At 35.1% G+C, this 18,428-nt stretch overlaps 1 protein-coding gene across 1 annotated transcript in view; it reads left to right on the forward strand.

Annotated features, from left to right (window-relative positions):
* The window catches only part of LOC129219419 (uncharacterized), a gene marked incomplete at its 5' end in the record, with an annotated part of 68,660 nt that extends 53,187 nt beyond the window's left edge, over positions 1–15,473 (forward strand). Inside the window, 4 exons of the mRNA XM_054853819.1 lie at positions 2,857–3,058; positions 4,606–4,739; positions 7,318–7,549; positions 14,453–15,473. Coding sequence (XP_054709794.1) covers positions 2,857–3,058; positions 4,606–4,739; positions 7,318–7,549; positions 14,453–14,529 — 645 coding nt within the window. The remainder of the gene's footprint in view (positions 1–2,856; positions 3,059–4,605; positions 4,740–7,317; positions 7,550–14,452) is intronic.
* Between the last annotated feature and the right edge of the window lie 2,955 nt (positions 15,474–18,428).

Consider the following 18,428-nt stretch of genomic DNA (forward strand, 5'->3'; position numbering starts at 1 on the left):
TTAAGTACGAAAAAATTTATTTTTTCCCCGAGGTTTTTTTTCCCCCAGCTTTTCCCCAAGAAAAAAATGTTTCCCCAAAGAATTCCCCTCAAAACCCATTTCCCCAAAATTTCCCCAGAGAGCACCAAATTTCCCCAAAATGGGGAAATTTCCCCCAATCTGGCAACACTGTTTAAACAGCTGCTAATCATTTAATAGTTGATTTAATTAGTTGATTTTTTTTGTAGTTGACTCTTTACATTCTAGTTATTATAATTTGAAGTAATTTTTTCGTTTTAGGGTTGACAACACTGACATATAAGGATTGAGAGATAGAGAGTGGCTCATTTTTCCAACAATGGATTTTCATTTGAAAAGCGAGGTTTTTTCCTGATTTTTTTAAAAATATACAATCTTTAATTAATAGTTTCAAACGCTTATATTATGTTTTATAATTGTTTGTAGAACATTTTATAATGAAGTTTGTTCGGTATTTCATCGTTTTTGTATATGAAATATTGATTTCAAAAATATAAGTCAGGAATATTGAACGTGCCATAACTCTTTTAATTTTTCTCCTACAAACTCAAAATTTTGTCAATAAGATACCCTTTACCATAGTACACTGTGTACCAAATATCAAAATTTTTGGTCCAATATTTCATAATTCCGACTGAAGGGGTTAATGCTCTAAATTCTTCCTTAACAATATATAAAGCTTGAAAAAAAAATCTCTAATTTTAAGAATGGTGTTAGTTTTAAACAACTAAGAAGTAAAAACTAGAGTTTAATTTCAGAAATAGAGGGAGTGGGAGGAGGAGCTCGCAAGTGTTCTCGGAAATACAAAAAATAGTCATAAAAATAGAGTTCAAAACAATCATAAACATTGAGCAGAAAAACCCGTTTAAAACTTGCACCCGCGTTTGTTTTGACGTGCAGTGGCGGATTTAAAAAATAGCAAATGTTGCAATTGCGCGAGAGGCCCATAAACCATAGGGGCACCGTAGGAGTTACAAAAATGCTTATGATAAATGTTTTACAACTTCTGTGATAGAGAAATAGGGCCCCAAAATGTATTTCGACGGGCCCCAAACTTGTAGCTCCGCCGAAGCGATACAGAAAAGACTGCATTACTATGATTCATATTACAAATATCGAAAAATTAAAAATTACCGTCGGTTTTACGGGAGTCTAACAAAATGAAACTAAACCGGTTTCGCCATCTCATATTTTTTCCATAGCCTCCAATTCGGCAATACATCACCAAAGGATCGTCAGTCAGAGACGCTATATTAATTTTCCATTGAAATAAGTAATTAATAGCCACAAAAAATGACTAAATAGGTTTTTTAGAACACCCGATCGAAAACAAAAAGGGAAGTGCACGACTGGAACGTACGCACATCCCATATGCGAAAATTTAGCTTTCTGCAGCTTACCATTTTTGAGTTATGACTTATGAGAGATACATACGTACATCCAGCCGCAAGAAACAACGCAATTATTAACTTGTTTGGTACCTGAATGCAGTATTAAAAACTCTTTCAGGGGTGATTAAAATAGAAATTCATACTGAAATTTAAGTAAACAATTTTATATGAAAACAATAACACTTTTTAATACTTTGTATTAAAAAGTAAAACAACAAAGGTCCTTTTTTTTTTCCAAAACATCGGCCAATTCCATCGGCTTTTCGATGTTTTTTAAGGCCGATGGGCCGATGTTTCCTGCAAGTTAGCATCGGCCGCCGATGCCGATGGCTAAATTGTTGAACCATCGGCGCCGATGCATCGGTCGAGTCCTAATATATATATATATAACTTTTTTTTTAAATTTACGTTTTTAAACTCTCTGCTAAGTATAGCGACCTCTCCAAATTCGATACATTCGATTCGGACACCCTGTATAAAATAAAGTGTTAGGTTCGAATTTCGACGTATTTGCACGTTTTGCTTTTTGTGTGCTGAATACATTTTTACCATTTTTTGAAAGTGTATGTCTGTGTACGTGTGTGTTTGTCTGTCTGTTTGTTCGCGATCGGTTTTTTTTTTTGGGGGGGGGGGACCATTCTAGCGCAAAAACGAATGAAATCGAACGAAATTTGGAGCATCAAGGGTGTTTATGATCGAAATTTCCGAAAATTTCGGGTTGCCGTTTCCGAAAATGTTGGTCTGCGCAACATTCTAAAACTGAAAAATTATACCAAAGATTTTTCCCCCCCCATGATTTCAATGATTTTTGTATGTATATTTGAAGAGTTTTTGAGGGGGGAGGGGGTCGAGTTTCCGAAAATTTCACACTGTCTTCAGAAAATTTTACTCTTGTCCACTTGCATCCCTCCTAACACATATGTACCCCCATGTGAATTGGTACCGTTAATTTTGGCGCCTATTCTTTTCAGGGGGAGGGAGAATGGGTGGAAAAAACCAAACGTTTTCTTCGTTATACGTTACTGCGTTATCTTAGGAAGTAACGGGCAATTCCTAAAAAATTTGGTCCACAGGCAGACCTCAGGTATTACAGGTGCTGATTTGATTTTTTCGGGTTAAAGCGGGCGGAGCAATTGAACGTGTTTTCCCGCAACTTTGTGAGAAATTCTTCGTATATCGTTCAAAAAGTGAAGCAAATTTTAATCAGATATTTCGAAATTGATTTAAACTTATTTTTGCGTCACCTGTTTTAATTTCACTATAACTGGAATGAAAGTATATTTTCTTTTACATTTAAAAAAAATCTCATTTTTCTTTAGTTATTTTCTTTCTGTGGTTGTATAAGTAAATCTCACATATGAAAATAACTATATAAAAAAACGCGTCTTGGAAGAAAATCAGAATCAAATTGTGTCGTTCCCTATTGTAATCCGTATTTATGTTGCAGGCACCCTTGGAATTCGAAATACGCTACAATCCTATTCGTCACCAAGATAAATTGCTGGTTTCGACTGTGGGCTTGCGCTTCACGGCAGAGCCTCGGCATTTTTGGCACGGAGCGATGAAACTTCGATGTTCGGCTGTCATTTCTCAAGCTTATTCCATGAGCAGCGAAGAGATTATTGTCGGAGATAATGCCAAAGCTTCAGGTACAAATTTTTTTGCGACTGCGTGGCGCCATCTATTGAAGTTGCTAAACAACAAAACCTTATCCTAAGAAGCTTATTGTTTCCCGTTACGTGCTTGCTCTTTTAATTTTTTTAACTGACAAGGATTTTTGGGCAGATAAAACTTCGTAAAAAAAAATCCGAAATTTCACAGCAATTTTTATTAGTTATTATATTATCTGTTAGGGGTGTAGAATACATAGTGATTCATTTTTCAGTTCAAATCATGATAAAAAAAATTTATAATGTATGTTTCGTCGACATAAGTTGTTGGAGGTTTTTCAAAAGACTATTCCACCAAATCTTTAGTTGAATTGAAAAGGTTACAGATAAAGAAAAAGTTAACAGGTGAAAAGAAATCTAGAAATGTTTTTTTCTAATTACAACCCAAAAACACTGGAAACTGGTGTACTCAGTGCAAACTGAATGTAAAAGAAAAATTAATTTATTCTCAATAAATATTTCTTAAGCAAAGAAAACAAGTTCAAAATTCATCCTGTTGATAATATTCAATTTTTTTCCGTGATAATTAACTGAGGTGATCTTTTTAAAACACACAGTTAAATATTGCAGTATTAGAGGATTTTTCCATAATGCTTATTTTAAAATATTTAAAATTTAGGTTAATATATCGTCATAAATTCTAGCAAAAATATCATTTTATAGGAAATTCTAAATGTTTCTTACTACTATATGTCTTCCGAAGCTAACATTAAAAAATCACAACTCCGATTGCAGCTTTAAAACTTGCGTTAAAATGTTATTAAAATTGTATGAAACAAGCCCTTAACATATTTTTTACTAAGCATTATGAAATTCCAAAAGAGTATCCTTAAAGTATTGTGCTGTCTAGTGCAATCCCTTTTCAAGCCAGGTGGCAGCACTAATTTTGGAGAACTTATTAAATTAGTACCACCTAGATGGCAGCACTAAATTCTTAGGGGGTTTTATTACTATTTTTTATTAGTACTATTTAGTATTTTAATTTCTAGTGAAGCTATGAGTTTGAATTCAATCATATTCCTCTTAATTTTTTTTTATTTCCGAGGTACCTTTTAGCAAATACTACTATCAGCAGCTTTAAGTGGCTTCAAACGCCATTTAAGAAGTTTTGCAAACGGTAATGCAACTTATTTTAATGCTTAAATAGCCGGAATTCAGCTTAATTTGCAAAAATTCACATGAAATTAACAAGTAGTACAGAAGTTGAGCGCCCCCCCCCCCTTTCCATGTTAATTAAGCAATTTAACATTTAATGACATAGCAGTTTCATTCATTCCCAAATCAATTTTCCAAAAATGTATTTAGGTGAATCAAATTTTATTCGGGAGAATACAAAATTGACCTGAAATATAGATGTGGCCTTTGCTACCCGAAATATAGGTGTGGCCTTGGCTAATTACTGACATTAAAAATGCTCAACCTTTAATTTCTGAGTTAAATTGCGAAACTCATTAAGAAATCGGTACAGCAAAGATTAATCTGCAGTTCAATCTCAGTTATATGTATTTGTTGCTTTTTCATTTCAGCTGTTGTGGGAGACGGCCCTGTCATTACGGGTGGAAAACCAAAATATCAAAAAGGTGATACTGTGGATGTTAACTGTACCTCTGCCAAATCTAACCCTGCTGCAGAACTTAAATGGTTCATCAACGATAAGTCGGTAAAGTCACTTCAATTTTTTATCTTATTTCCATTCTCTCTCTCCTTTTTCTTTCTTTCTGTGTCTGTAAAGTTGTTTATTTTACGTTGAATTTTCCTTTCACGCATGTCATGCTACGTATACAGGCAAAGAGGAAGCCGTCATTAATGCCTTCAGCTCTCTTACCTTTACTCATTGTCTTGAAGTAATTAGCGCACTGCAATTACGATTTCAGGAAGAAATCTTTGTTTTTTAAATTAATACTAATAACTGGAAAATATTGCTTTTTCGCGTTATTAGTTTAATTGCTAAAATTTAATATTTAATCAAAATCTACTTTGTTTTTTGCCACTGTATTTATTCGCTGTCGCTTCAGATTATACAAAGGTGTTTTTTTTAACCAAGTGTTTTGCATTTTAATGTTGTTTGTTACAAAAGTAATCTACGATTTCTTTCCAACACATGAATTTATTTAAAACTAAGTAATCTTGTGTACATAAGTAAATATTTTTATTATTTTTAATAATTTAAATGCTGTATTCATGCATTAATACCTAAGTTCTTGATTAGAGAATAGCTAAATATGACTGATTGTTAAAAGGTTTCAATTTGTTTTACATAAATATGTCGTACTAGCAAAAATACCCGGCGTTGCCTGGGTCAGTAATAATTATGAGAAAAAATCGTTACTTGCTTTTGTTTTCTGTTTTAAGTGAAAGAATTTAAAACACATCTTTTTGACGTGATTAAAAATCGAGTTTCTTCCTTACCCATAAAACTAAAATAGCAATAAGTATAAAGAACAAATTAGTATTGATTTAGAAACGAAAGCACTATATTTAAGCATATACAAATTTCCAAAACATGAAATTAATCTTCTCGTGTTTAAAAAAATCTTGATACTTTTTTTTTAACATGGAGTCTAAAACCTTCTCTGTATAGCTATTGAAGTACGCAGTTTAAAAAAAAATATAGCCGCGCTCGTAATCCCCTTATACTTGCTTTAGTTATTTTGGGAAATTTCAATCATTGTGGGCTCTTGGTGCGATTTTACCGAATTTGCTTGAATCGTTTTTGGGATACCTTCGATGATGCTCCCCCCTTCTTTCCTTACTTTGTAGAACGATATGATATTAATTTTCGTTGAGATATTATCGCCAGGTGCTGAGATACTTTTGGTCACCATAAAATGGCGCTAAAGAGTTTCATCCGAAATGTTTCCAAAATAAGTAGTAAAATTTGGCGATTGTTTGACATTGTGCAAAAAGGAAAATTAATGGAAGTTTTTGTGCTGTTTATGGATTTGCCTAATTTAGTTGCTGGATTATTTAACACAGTAAAAGAAGTTTTTTAAAGATTCTTTGATTGGCGATATTTTGTTTACATGGTGAAAGCTGAGAAACATTATAACGTAGTTTTCGGCTTCAAAAACAGCGACGTTGAAAAAAACTGCCAAATGCATCAGCTACGGAAATCTTTCTGCAAAAATTTTGGCGATCTGCTGATTGATTAGATAATGAGTAAGTGTTCAGTCAACATAAATATTAATAAAAACCATTAATTACATTAAAGCTCCGTTTAAATGGAAAATGATCAGCCAAATCATGTATTATTTGCCAATCTTGTGCAAAAATCTTACTTCAAGATTTGACTTGAGAAAAGCCTTGAACAGTCACGAAAAGCAAAGATAGCCAACAATACAACAATTGCCGCTATCGACAGGGAGTTGAGATGATACACCAAATACTGTATTGAGTTGAGGAAAGCCTTCGAACATGGATCTAAAAAGCTCATAACTCGTTTTTTATTCTACTTAGAAATTTCGAACAGGTGCCATCTTCAGCAGAAAAATCAGAGCTTTCGATGGACATATAATGTAAATATGTGCAAGTATTTTTTCATCCCTATATTAGAGAATTTATACGAAAATTGTATTTTATTTCCCCCCTAAGTCGGTTTTGCCCCCCATAACGGGACGAAAACTACCCTATGTGTTATTCTGATGCATAAGCTATATTATTGTAAAGTTTCATAAAAATCCGTTCAGTAGTTTTTGCGTGAAAGAGTAACAAACATCCATCCATACATCCATACATCCATACAGACAAACTTTCGCATATATAATAGTAGTAAGATTATTTACATAAGTAAATCTACGTTACTTCTATACTTTCACTATTACTTATTATACTTGCAGCAATAATTATACTGCTCGAAAATTCAGTTCAAAATTATTTCCATCGAAACTTTTTCATGATTAGATATGTCTTTAGGGATGGTTTTAATAATTTCTTAGAATTCTTATCCTAGCTGGTTACTGGAAGTGAAGAGTATTTGTTTTAGATTTCCTATAATGTTTCCTTTTAGATAATTTAATATACTATTTTTACTTTTAAAAAAAAGGAGCAACTTTTCAAAAAATAACTTTAATTAACAGCTTAAAACGGTTTTTTTTTTTAAATGTTTTTTCATATTGTAGCGTTATGTTCTATATTGTATGTTAGGTCTGGCTGCGTTCGAAAATCCGAAATGATACGGTCCCAACCAGTTCGGGTATTTTAACCTTCCACTGTACCACGCAATGTCTCTGTCTCCGCAGGTTCGTCCGGAGTTCCTGATCCGGTATCCGGCCGTGCGCTTCCCGGACGGCCAGGTGACGTCCGTGCTGGGCCTGAGGTTCTCGGTGCGCGCGCATCATTTCCAGCGCGACGAGATGCGGCTCAAGTGCACGGCCACCCTCTCCAAAGTAATCAACATGAGCAGCGAAGAGACGCTCCTCGGCAGCAGCCAGCAGAGCTCTGGACTGCACATCTCGGAGAACACGGGAGCAGGTCAGTGCCTCCTCACAAATGCAGATTTTTTTTTTTTTTTTTTGGAGCAATCACGATTGCTAAATGCTTTCATTTGACCGTCCTTGGCTTTGTGGTTCCTTTTTCAACCCACCGTCTTCTGCTGACGCAGCTGTCCCCCGGAATCCGCTTCTTCTGGTAGGTGGCGTCCATGTCCTATACACACGTACGCTCATACACATACGCATTCACACCGATATACAGTCACACGCACAAACACGCGTCTTTACACGCCAACGTGAATTCACACAGGCCTACGCACGCACACAAGCCTACACATACGCAACTATACGCACGTAACAGCCCAAGAGGAGGGGCAGGCTTGGGGATACAAGAGCCGTTTCTAGAAACAATAACTCCAATGAGTAGGGTCCTGTCGCTGCTCGTGATTGCGAAAACCATAATTTGAATTCAAAGTTTCAGAATTCAAATTAGTGATTTTTTTTTTTTTTTTTTTGAGCAATCACGATTGCTAATTGTTTTAATTTGACCGTCCTTATCGTTCCGGCTCCTTTTTCAACCCCACCGTCCTCTGCAGATGCAGCTCCTCCGATTCTGTCCACTGTCCCCCGGAATCCAATTCTCCTGGTCAGTGGCGTGTATGTCTCCTACACACACGCACACGCGCGCCTTCACACACACGCCGATGTGCATTCACTTAGGTCTACGCACACACACAAGCCTGCACATACACAATTTATACACACGTAACCACCCAATAGAAGGGACAGACTTGGGAGGGACAAGAGCCGTTTTTAGAAACAATAACTCTGATGAGTAGGGTCCTGTCGCAGCTCGTGATTGCGAAAAATATAATTTGAATTCAAAATTTCAGAGAGAGAATTCAAATTTATTTTCTTTTTTCTACCCCCCCCCCCCCCCCCACTTAACAAGGGTGCAATTCCATTTTAATAAAAAGCATCAATTATTGCACACAGACTCCAAATATATTAGATCAGTGGGAAGGACGGATACAAGGGAGGGGCGGTGGGGGCGATCGTCCCCTCCTTGAGTCGAGATACAAGAACTTTCTTCAGGTATATTTACGGTATTAAAAATCCAAAAACGCAATTTTATATAATCATCAATGGCATAAGGAGAAAGGGAACTCTTCCCCGAAATTCAAGCCTTGAAAACAAAATCCTGGTCCATCATTTATTACTCTTGTTTAGAGGAGCTGGAACTTTCTACGGGATTTTTTTCGAAATTAATGTTCCAAAACCTCAATTTTAGACAATCTTAGATGGTTCTAGAGATAGGTTAGAGGATGAATATTTTTGGAAAGAAACACCTGTAAAACACCTTTGATTACTTAAGGTTAACCGATGAGGTTTAACACACTCCTCCGAATTTTTTTAGAAATTAAAATTTCAAAGAGTAAAAAATAATCGCCCCCTCCTTGAAAATTTTCTGGATCCGTCCTTGATCAGTGGTACCCAACCTGTGGCCTAGGAAGCTGACCCATTTGCCCCGTAATTTTGTTTAGTGTGCAAATCTAAAACCACTAGTAGTCACGGCCATGCCATCCTACTCGGAAACTAGGGGCTCGGCTTGGAATTCAAGTTGCATAATTTTTTTCTGTTTTAAAGAGGGAGGGAAGACCCGAAAACCACATTGACAAGGGGCCCGCTTTAGCTCTCGGCGGCCCTGTGTCCCAAATTTGGAGTCAAATATTCCGAAATCTGTTTATGAAGCACGGATGCAATTAATAAAATAAGCATTAAGTAACGACAATAACCATTTTTGGTTTGTAATTTTCTTTTCTATGTTTTCCCACATTATTTCAAAACATGTTAAATATTTTGAAATTTTATTGTTTTATGTTCTGGTCCGCGAGAATGATTTCAGTATGTGGTGCGGCCCTCGGGAAGAAAAAACGTTGCGCAGCGATGTATTAGATCCTTGTTTCGTTGCATAAACTATAAGAAGAACATGCACTGTGTTCGTGCAAAATGCAATTAAATTTTGAAGATTTACGAAAACAATATGAAAATGATGTTTTTTGGCTCCGTAACGGGCGTGTTACCAAGAAAATAATATTATTGATATACTGTTTCTGGAAATCTTCAAAATTTAACTGCACTGTGTAGAAGTAGGGTCCGTATTTTTCATATGTATATGCAACGAAACTAGGATTTAACGCTTAGATCAGGAATTCGTAAATGTAGGGAGCAAGTCCAATCAGTTGCTTAGCAAAAGCTGAGGCAAAGACCCCAAGTCACGTGACTCAACAACGACGAATGATTGGCACGTTTTGCATGAAACTAGCGGATGAAACCTGATTTCTTAAAACACGTTGCTTTGAAATCTATCACGTGACTTAGGATCTTTGAAACACGAACCTTCACTCCCTCCATTTTATCTCTTCTCAATGATCTTACGAAAAATTTGAGAGTCTTAGTGGGTTGTTTTGTGTGTAAAAAATGATACGTCTGTTGCCGTGGAATTGCTCAAAAGCAGAAATACCGTTTGCCAAGTCACCACCACGTTTAATCGTCATGCTTTAATTTTATATTTTCATGGAACTTTTGATGTTTTTACCTCCTTGTACGAAGTAAAGGAAATATCGTTGCCTCAGAGCAACAGTAAGACATCTAATCCAGGAAATAACAGTAAGATATCCTATTGTTGCTTTGAGGCGTCGAGGTAATCGAGTCATTCCATGTCAAGTGACCTAGGGGTCCGCACTCGACCATCTCCGATTTGGATGAAATTGTATACAGGAGTAGAGATGCCTTTGAAACTAATCTATGCAATTTTTCAGCTTCCTAGATGAAAATCCTGAAGATCTAGGATCTCTGAAAAATGTGATCCAAGATGGCGGATTAACTTTTGGTGCCAAATTACCAAGTTTACTGGAAATCTTATTACACTGGAAGCCTGAAATTTTAGGCGCTTAAAGTATGTTTGACCGCTAGTATATTCAAGTATTTTTGTGAATTTGAGCTCGTTAGATTTTGTGTAGCATGCGCGTGAATTACGAAAAAGCGCGATGGGAAATTTTTTTCCTGAATTTTGGGTTGTCATAAAATCAGGATAAAAATAATTCAAAAGCTCGTCCTGCGTGATTCCGTTGTAAAAGTGCTTGTTTTTAATGGGTTACAGTTACAGAGCTTAAATATCTATTTTCTACAAGATATTGTGATTCAAAGTGGCTATCAAAACCGTTCAAGTGAAAAATAGCCCATTTTCAAAGTGCTACAGCTCAAGTTTGTCACCTTGCATCTTCTTTTCGTTTATACCACTAGAAATAACACATTTTTTACTTTCAAAATAAGTTCTTTTTTCGATGGTGTTCTTTCGAATAAGGATAAAAAAACGAGCTTGAACTTATATCTGTCGTAACGAATTGCCTTGTTACATCTCAGATTACGCGACATTTGACATTTTATAACACTGGAAGCCTGAAATTTTAGGAGCTTTACGTACTTTTGGTTGTCAACACGTTCTAGTATTTTTGTGAATTTGAGTTCATTAACTTTTGTGTAGCACGTTCTGGGAACATGAATTGTTTTGCAGATGATGTCAAAGTTATGGGGAGTGTAGCAAATGAAGAACAAGCAAATCAGCTGCAAGGGGATCTAGATCATATTACGAAGTGGGCTGATAAATGGGGTATGGCTGTTAATGTTGGGAAATGTCAAGTGCTACATTTTGGGCATGGAAATAAGTGTACAAGTCATTATTTGCAAGGTTCAGTCATTAGTCAGGCAGACAAAGTTACTGATCTGGGGGTCTTAATAAGTCAGGATTTAAAGTCTAGCCAACAGTGCAGCATTGCTAGCAGCAAAGCCAATAAGATGCATGGGTTTATCAATAGATCTATTTCAAATAAATCTAAAGAAGTTCTTCTGCCCTTATATAGAAGTTTGGTAAGACCTCATTTGAAGTATGCTGTTCAGTTTTGGTCTCCTTACCTTAAGAAAGATATTAATGTATTGGAAAGGGTTCAAAGGCGGGCTACAAGGCTAATAAATGGACTTTCTCATTTATACTATGATTCCAGGCTTAGAAGGCTAAAAATGTACAGTCTTGAGCAAAGAAGAGACCGAGGGAACATGATTCAGTTGTTTAAATTTATTGAAATGAAAGATGTTACAGGGCTCAAGTTTAGCGCCGAAAACAGGACAAGGGGTCATTGTTTTAAGCTATTTAAATTTCAGACTAACATGGATATTAGGAAAAAATATTATTTTAGCGGGGTAGTGGAGCCTTGGAACAGCTTACCGGAAGAGGTGGTAGTAATGAGCAAGGGAGTAGATAGTTTTAAGAGGGCCATTGATCTTCACTGGGGATTGTAAATTGACTAGGACCAGTCTAGCTGGGCCCAGAGCCTGTTGCTGGTCGTCACTTTTGTATTTGTATGCAAAGTCTTGACAAAATGCAGCAGGGAAACTTTTTCCTGGATTTTAGAGTGTCATCAATTCTAAACAAAAATGATTCAAATGCTCGAACTTTGTAATTATATTGTCAGTATGCATGTTTTTAATGGGTTATAGTTGCAGAGCGTAAATATTGATTTTCTGAGAGATATTGGCATCCAAAGTGGCTATCAAAATAGTTCACATGAAGAATAGCCTGTTTTTAATGCCCTGTAGCTCAAGCAACCTTGCATCTTCTTTTCGTTGGTACCATGAGATAGAACATATTTTTTCCTATAAAAATAATTTTTCTTTTCGATGGTGTTCTTTCAGATAAGCGGGAAAAAATGGGCCTGAAATGCTATTTGTCGTTAGCGAGAAAATCTCGTCCTACAATAAATAAAGAACGGTGAATGCCGTGGACAACCGACTTATAGGGATTTTGCAATAGTTATATGTCAGAAATAGTTTTAAATTAATCATTTAAAAACTTCTTTTGTAAATTAAATATGTTAGAATCAGAAAAATATTTTGTTCAGGAAGCTGATACAAGAGACAGAACAAGATAATTTTTCTTTTTTTTATCATATTTCATTTGCAAAGTATCTTTTTAAATGATTAATAAAAAATTATTTCTGATTTATAACAGTTGCAAAATCCCTGTAAGTCGGTTGTCACGGCATTCAACCATTCTTTATTTATTGTAGAACGAGATTTTCTCGCTAACGACAAATAGCATTTCAGGCCCATTTTTTCCCGCTTATCTGAAAGAACACCATCGAAAAGAAAAAAAAATTTTATAGGAAAAAATATATTCTATCTCATGGTACCAACGAAAAGAAGATGCAAGGTGACAAACTTGAACTACAGGGCATTAAAAACAGGCTATTCTTCATGTGTACTATTTTGATAGCCACTTTGGATGCCAATATCTCTTAGAAAATCAATATTTACTCTCTGCAACTATAACCCGTTAAAAACATGCATATTGACAATAGAATTACAAAGTTCGAGCATTTGAATCATTTTTGTTTAGAATTGATGACACTCTAAAATCCAGGAAAACGTTTCTGAGCTGCGTTTTGTCAAGACTTTGCATGCGTGCTACACAAAAGTTAATGAACTCAAACTCACAAAAATACTAGAACGTGTTGACAACCAAAAGTACTTAAAGCTCCTAAAATTTCAGGAATCCAGTGTTATAAAATGTCGCGCAATCTGAGATGTAACAAAGCAATGCGTTACGACAGATATAAGTTCAAGCTCGTTTTTTTACCCGTATTCGAAAGAACACCATCGAAAAAAAAACTTATTTTAAAAGTAAAAAATGTGTTCTTTCTAGTGGTATAAACGAAAAGAAGATGTAAGGTGACAAACTTGGGCTATATAGCACTTTGAAAATGGGCTATTTTTCACTTGAACGGTTTTGATAGCCACTTTGAATCACAATATCTTGTAGAAAATAGATATTTAAGCTCTGTAACCCATTAAAAACAAGCACTTTTACAATGGAATTAAGCCGTACGAATTTTTGAATTATTTTTGCTCAGATTTTATGACAACCTAAAATTCAGGAAAAAAATTTCCAATCGCGCTTTTTCGTAAGTTCACACAAATGCTACACAAAATCTAACAAGCTCAAATTCACAAAAGTACTTGAATGTACTAACGGTCAAACATACTTTAAGCGCCTAAAATTTCATTCTTCCAGTGTAATAAAATTTCCTGTAAACTTGGCAATTGGGCACCAAAATCTAATCCGCCATCTTGGATCACATTTTTCGGAGATCCTAGATCTTCAGGATTTGCATCTAGGAAGCTGAAAATTTGCATAGATTAGTTTCAAAGGCATCTCTACTCCTCTATAAAATTTCATCTAAATCAGAGATGGTCGAGTGGGAACCCCTAGGTCTCTTGACATGGAATGACTCATTAGTTAATCCATACAATACTTCAAATATACAAAAATACTTCAAATCTAAAAAAGTATGAAAAAAAAATTCTTTGTGTAACGAGTTTTTATTCTGTAAAAGCACATTTTAATACTAATACAGTGGCCGCCGCTTATATGAATCACATTCGTTCTAAGCAATTTTGATTCCATAAAGCGGCTGATTTAATAAAGCGGCTAATTCAATAAAGCTGGATTTTATCCTGTTTTTGACAGTTTGATTCAATAAAGCGGCTGATGCAATTAACTGGCGTCCACTGTATCGTTTGCACTTATGTACCTATTTCCTTATTTTCCTCGAACTACCTTTTTTTTTTCCACAGTATCAGAAGCATAGCACAGTATCAGAAAAAAGCCTGAAAATTTTGTACCGCTGTTCCGACTTAATTTCTTTCAATATTTATCAGAAAGTAAATATTCTTTTGTAAAGGAATACTTTCCTACCTTGTCCAATCTACTTTTAACGGGTATTCACATTCAGTCAATATTAGCCCCTGTATAAACAAGTTCTATATTCATTTTAGCTGTAAACACTTAATTACTATTCATTATAATGGCATTTTTCTCTTTCAGTTATCAACCGAGGAAGTACAATCGGATGTCTGCTACAGACACTGTTCGTCACATCGTTCCTGGCGTCTCTCTTATAGCAACCTCCGAAGAACTGCTGTGCCTGTTCTAAAGACTTTTTGAATCTTTGGGGTGTCTTTTGACCCCACGCTACGAAACGAATGATCCCAAATCAGGAGCTGTAGCATCCATCCCTCTTGGATCGTGATCCATACTTCGCATGGTTGTGCACTAACGTACAAAGGCGAACTTCAGGAAGAAGTACTGCCGTACATAAATTATATTATTCATTGCTTACGAGATGGCATTTCAGTCGCCGTTTGCTGGATTGCCCCAAATCATCGAGACTCAATCATCGACGACCGGCACCTGTGTGTTAATTCATGGAACCGTTTGGCTAAACATCCTCATTTGAGCAGAAGTGGCCGTTCGTTAAGGCGTGAACTTTATTATGATTCTTCCGATAGTTGCTTTACTACCAATTTTAAAACAGGGTGCAAGAGAAAGCACAGTTCCAAAGACTATTGCTGTTGAGCAATTTGAACAGAGCGTTATTTTTTAAACGTTTCTTTTCCGGAGAGGAATGTGTTATTTCCTATAACAATTGAAGCAGCTAGAAGTAATGGGATGCAAGTGCCAAACTTAAAAATTTGGAGATAGGTAATGGTCATTTGTCTTGAGGTAAGAGATGGTAAATAGTTAACTCCCGATTATCCTTGGAATAGAGTGGCATGGTAACTACGGATGAGAGAAAACCACGGATAACCCGAAGAAACCTAATTTTTTATTGGACAATTGGTCTAATCCGCTTAGTGACTGCAGGTGCGCATTAGGCTCCAACTATTCTGGTTTCGATTACTTTGAAATTTTGATATCGTGGGAAGAAAGGAGAAGAAAGAAATAAGAATGCATAAAAATAGATTTTGCACTCGCTAAATTAAAATGGGTGCATTTTTCTACATTTAGTAAATCATCACTGTTTGAAAAAAATTGTGAAAAGATCCGCTGATAATCGAGAGTTTACTATGTTGGTGGATTCCGCTATGCAGCTTAATTTTAAAAAAAGGAAGTGGGGGGGGAGAGAAAAATTTAATGACTGACGACCTAGGTTTTGAACCATTGAGAAGAGATAAAGTTACTAATTCCTGTTCTAAGGTTTGAACTTAGCACACTTTTTTTTTTCAAAACTTGGAAAAAGCTACTTGCATCCTTTTGCTTCTCACTGCCTCAATTGGCCTTGAAAGTAATGGAAAAAATTGTAACAGTAGAGTTCTAAAAATAAGATTTTTTTTAATAGTATTTAAACCAGCAAGAACATTTAGTAACTTTTCGTTCCCGAAGCTTGATTTTTCTGCCCTCATTTAGTAAATTGCATTACTTGAATCTCAAAAGTTTCTTCAACGGTAATTGAAGTCGCTTGGTTTACAACCAAAGTTCTTAAAAGTGCCAATTGTAAGTTTTTGACCAAATCACACTGAAGCGAAACACAAAAATTTACTTGTTTTTCCGCAATAAAGAATAACTTCTAAATTTCTTCAATGGTTTACTTTTCTCGCGAGGAAGATTATGTAAAAGGCGGTTTTAAAACTTTTATGCATATTTAAGAATAAAAATTCATTTCTCTGCGAATGATGCAATGCTCAGGAAGTTTAATAACGCTAGTGTATCTTTTATTACATAAAATCTAGTTTATAATATATTAAAGTGTTTTGGGGGGAATTTTTAATTTGAAAGTTTCTTAAGATTTAAAAAATATATTACCTGACTTTTTAGATTATTTTGCAAGTAAATATTTGCCCCGATTATTAAAAATCATTTCGATTTGAGTCATGATTTTTTAATATACAGCTGAAAACCATTTCAGTTGCATATTAAAAAATCATGTAACTCTTTTGGCTATAAATTTTTCACAAATCAAAACTATTTTTTGATAGTTTGAAACTCATGCTTCCGAATTTTTATCGAGCTAAACCAAACGAATTATCAAATTTTGTTTAACTATCTCCATGCACAAAAACACAACCGGGTAGAAATGGTACATGCAGACAAATGAATATTCAATTTTTGTTCGAAACTTTTAAGATAATCACGCACAACTTTCTTTTCGCAAAAAAAAAGTTCGTAAGAAAACGCGTTTATTAGTAACTAGTCATTTTCACAAAAAAAAAAAAAAAATATATATATATATATATATATATATATATATATATTATAAATTTATTACAAATTATAACCATTAAAAAAACCTATATCGGAAAGAAGTTTTTGCCACTTATTTGTGACTAAATTGCATGTAATGGCTGCTAAAAAAAATGAGCTAATCTTAAATGAAGGACTTTTTACATTCTTTTGGCCCTATCATGCTTCCATCTTGGCCGCCGAAACGCAATTCCACTTCAAGTGATACAGTTTGCAAATGATGAAAATAATTGTTTCCGCATTTTCAATTCCAAGCAACTTCGTAACAATATTTTATTTCCAATTACTTTTTTAGTATTGTTGGCATTTACTTTGAGCCCATTATGAACACTTAGATCCTTTAGTTGACTCTTGACGCTTGTACTCGAGCTCATTCCATAGATTCTTGACTTTTCATAAACTCGGAAATTATTTCAGTAAATCGCGCCAAGTAGCCTAAGTGAACTTTCCGTACATCGCAATTCGTCCCTAACTGTAATTTAAGCCTCACATTTAAATACCGAGTTTGGATATATCAAGAAATAAAGTGAACAGTGAGTGTTGTGTATAGATTATTGTATATATATTACACCATCTCGTTGATTGTGATGGTGGAAACCAAAGATCCTTATTTATATAACAATGCGGTCTCTCTAGTCATGATTATATACTGATGCATTGAAATCCTTAGAAATATTTCCGTCCTAAGGTTTATTTTGGCTGATTCACATATATCCCGAGAAATTCAGGGAAATTTTAAATTTTACACCGGGGTAGTAGTGGACATGCTACATGGGTATTGCACTGATACACTGTAAAAAAAAACTGTAAATTTGGAAGAAGTTATCCGTATTTTTTACAGAAAAAAACTGTTCGTAATAAAATACAGGATTTCTCTGTTTTTTTGAATCTGTAACCGGTTATACTTTGGTTTTCTTCGAATCTTCGAAATTTCGCCCGCGTGTTTGGATTTTGGTTCTCGTGCTCGAGTTTTTGATCTTATACTTATTTAAAGCGAGTAAGTCTTAAATCGTTTGCAACTTCCATTTCATTGCAACCTAATCAATATTTTATTATTATGTTTTTTTGTCATCTGTTACAGAGGCATATTCGGAAATTTAACTTTGTATACATGTATTTCGTAGTAGTATAGTAAATATTGAAATGGATTTATGAAAGTATAGTTTCATTTTTTTAATCTTCATAAAATAATAAATCAGCTTGAATAAATAATAAAAATACGGAAGATTTCTGTAAAATAAACGGAAGAAAACTGGCGTTCCTGGCTGACAGTTTTTTTCTGTAAATTTTACGGATTTTTTTTACAGTGTACGTTGTGTTTTATGAAAACGGAACCTGACTACCTCGTGGGTCGCGACCCTCTAAATTGTATCCCTCCGCCCCATTATTTTAAGTGCTAATTATATCAAATAAAATAAGTCTGCCCCCAACGCGCCATAGAAATCATTCCTCTAAGAAACTAATCCCAAACTATTAAAAATGAATTTGTTAATTGCCGCTATTTGAGGAATTATATAGCCAGAACCGTAACTGTCACGAACTGCACTTGTTAAGAGGGCTTCCGAGTTAGTACCAAGCCTTGAATATCACTTGGGATAAATCGCCTGACTGGAAAGCATATTTCTTAACAATTAAGGGGCCTACAAATTGAACAAATGACATCCCTTACCGAATTTACTATTCTTGCATATTTGTAGGCTGCCTTGCGTTCAGTGAACAGAAACCGACTGCGCATGGGTCAAAACCATTGAGAAGGAATAAAAGGTGGATAGAGTGAAGC

Source organism: Uloborus diversus, chromosome 1 (genome assembly GCF_026930045.1).
Source record: "Uloborus diversus isolate 005 chromosome 1, Udiv.v.3.1, whole genome shotgun sequence".
Taxonomy (NCBI): Eukaryota; Metazoa; Arthropoda; class Arachnida; order Araneae; family Uloboridae; genus Uloborus; species Uloborus diversus.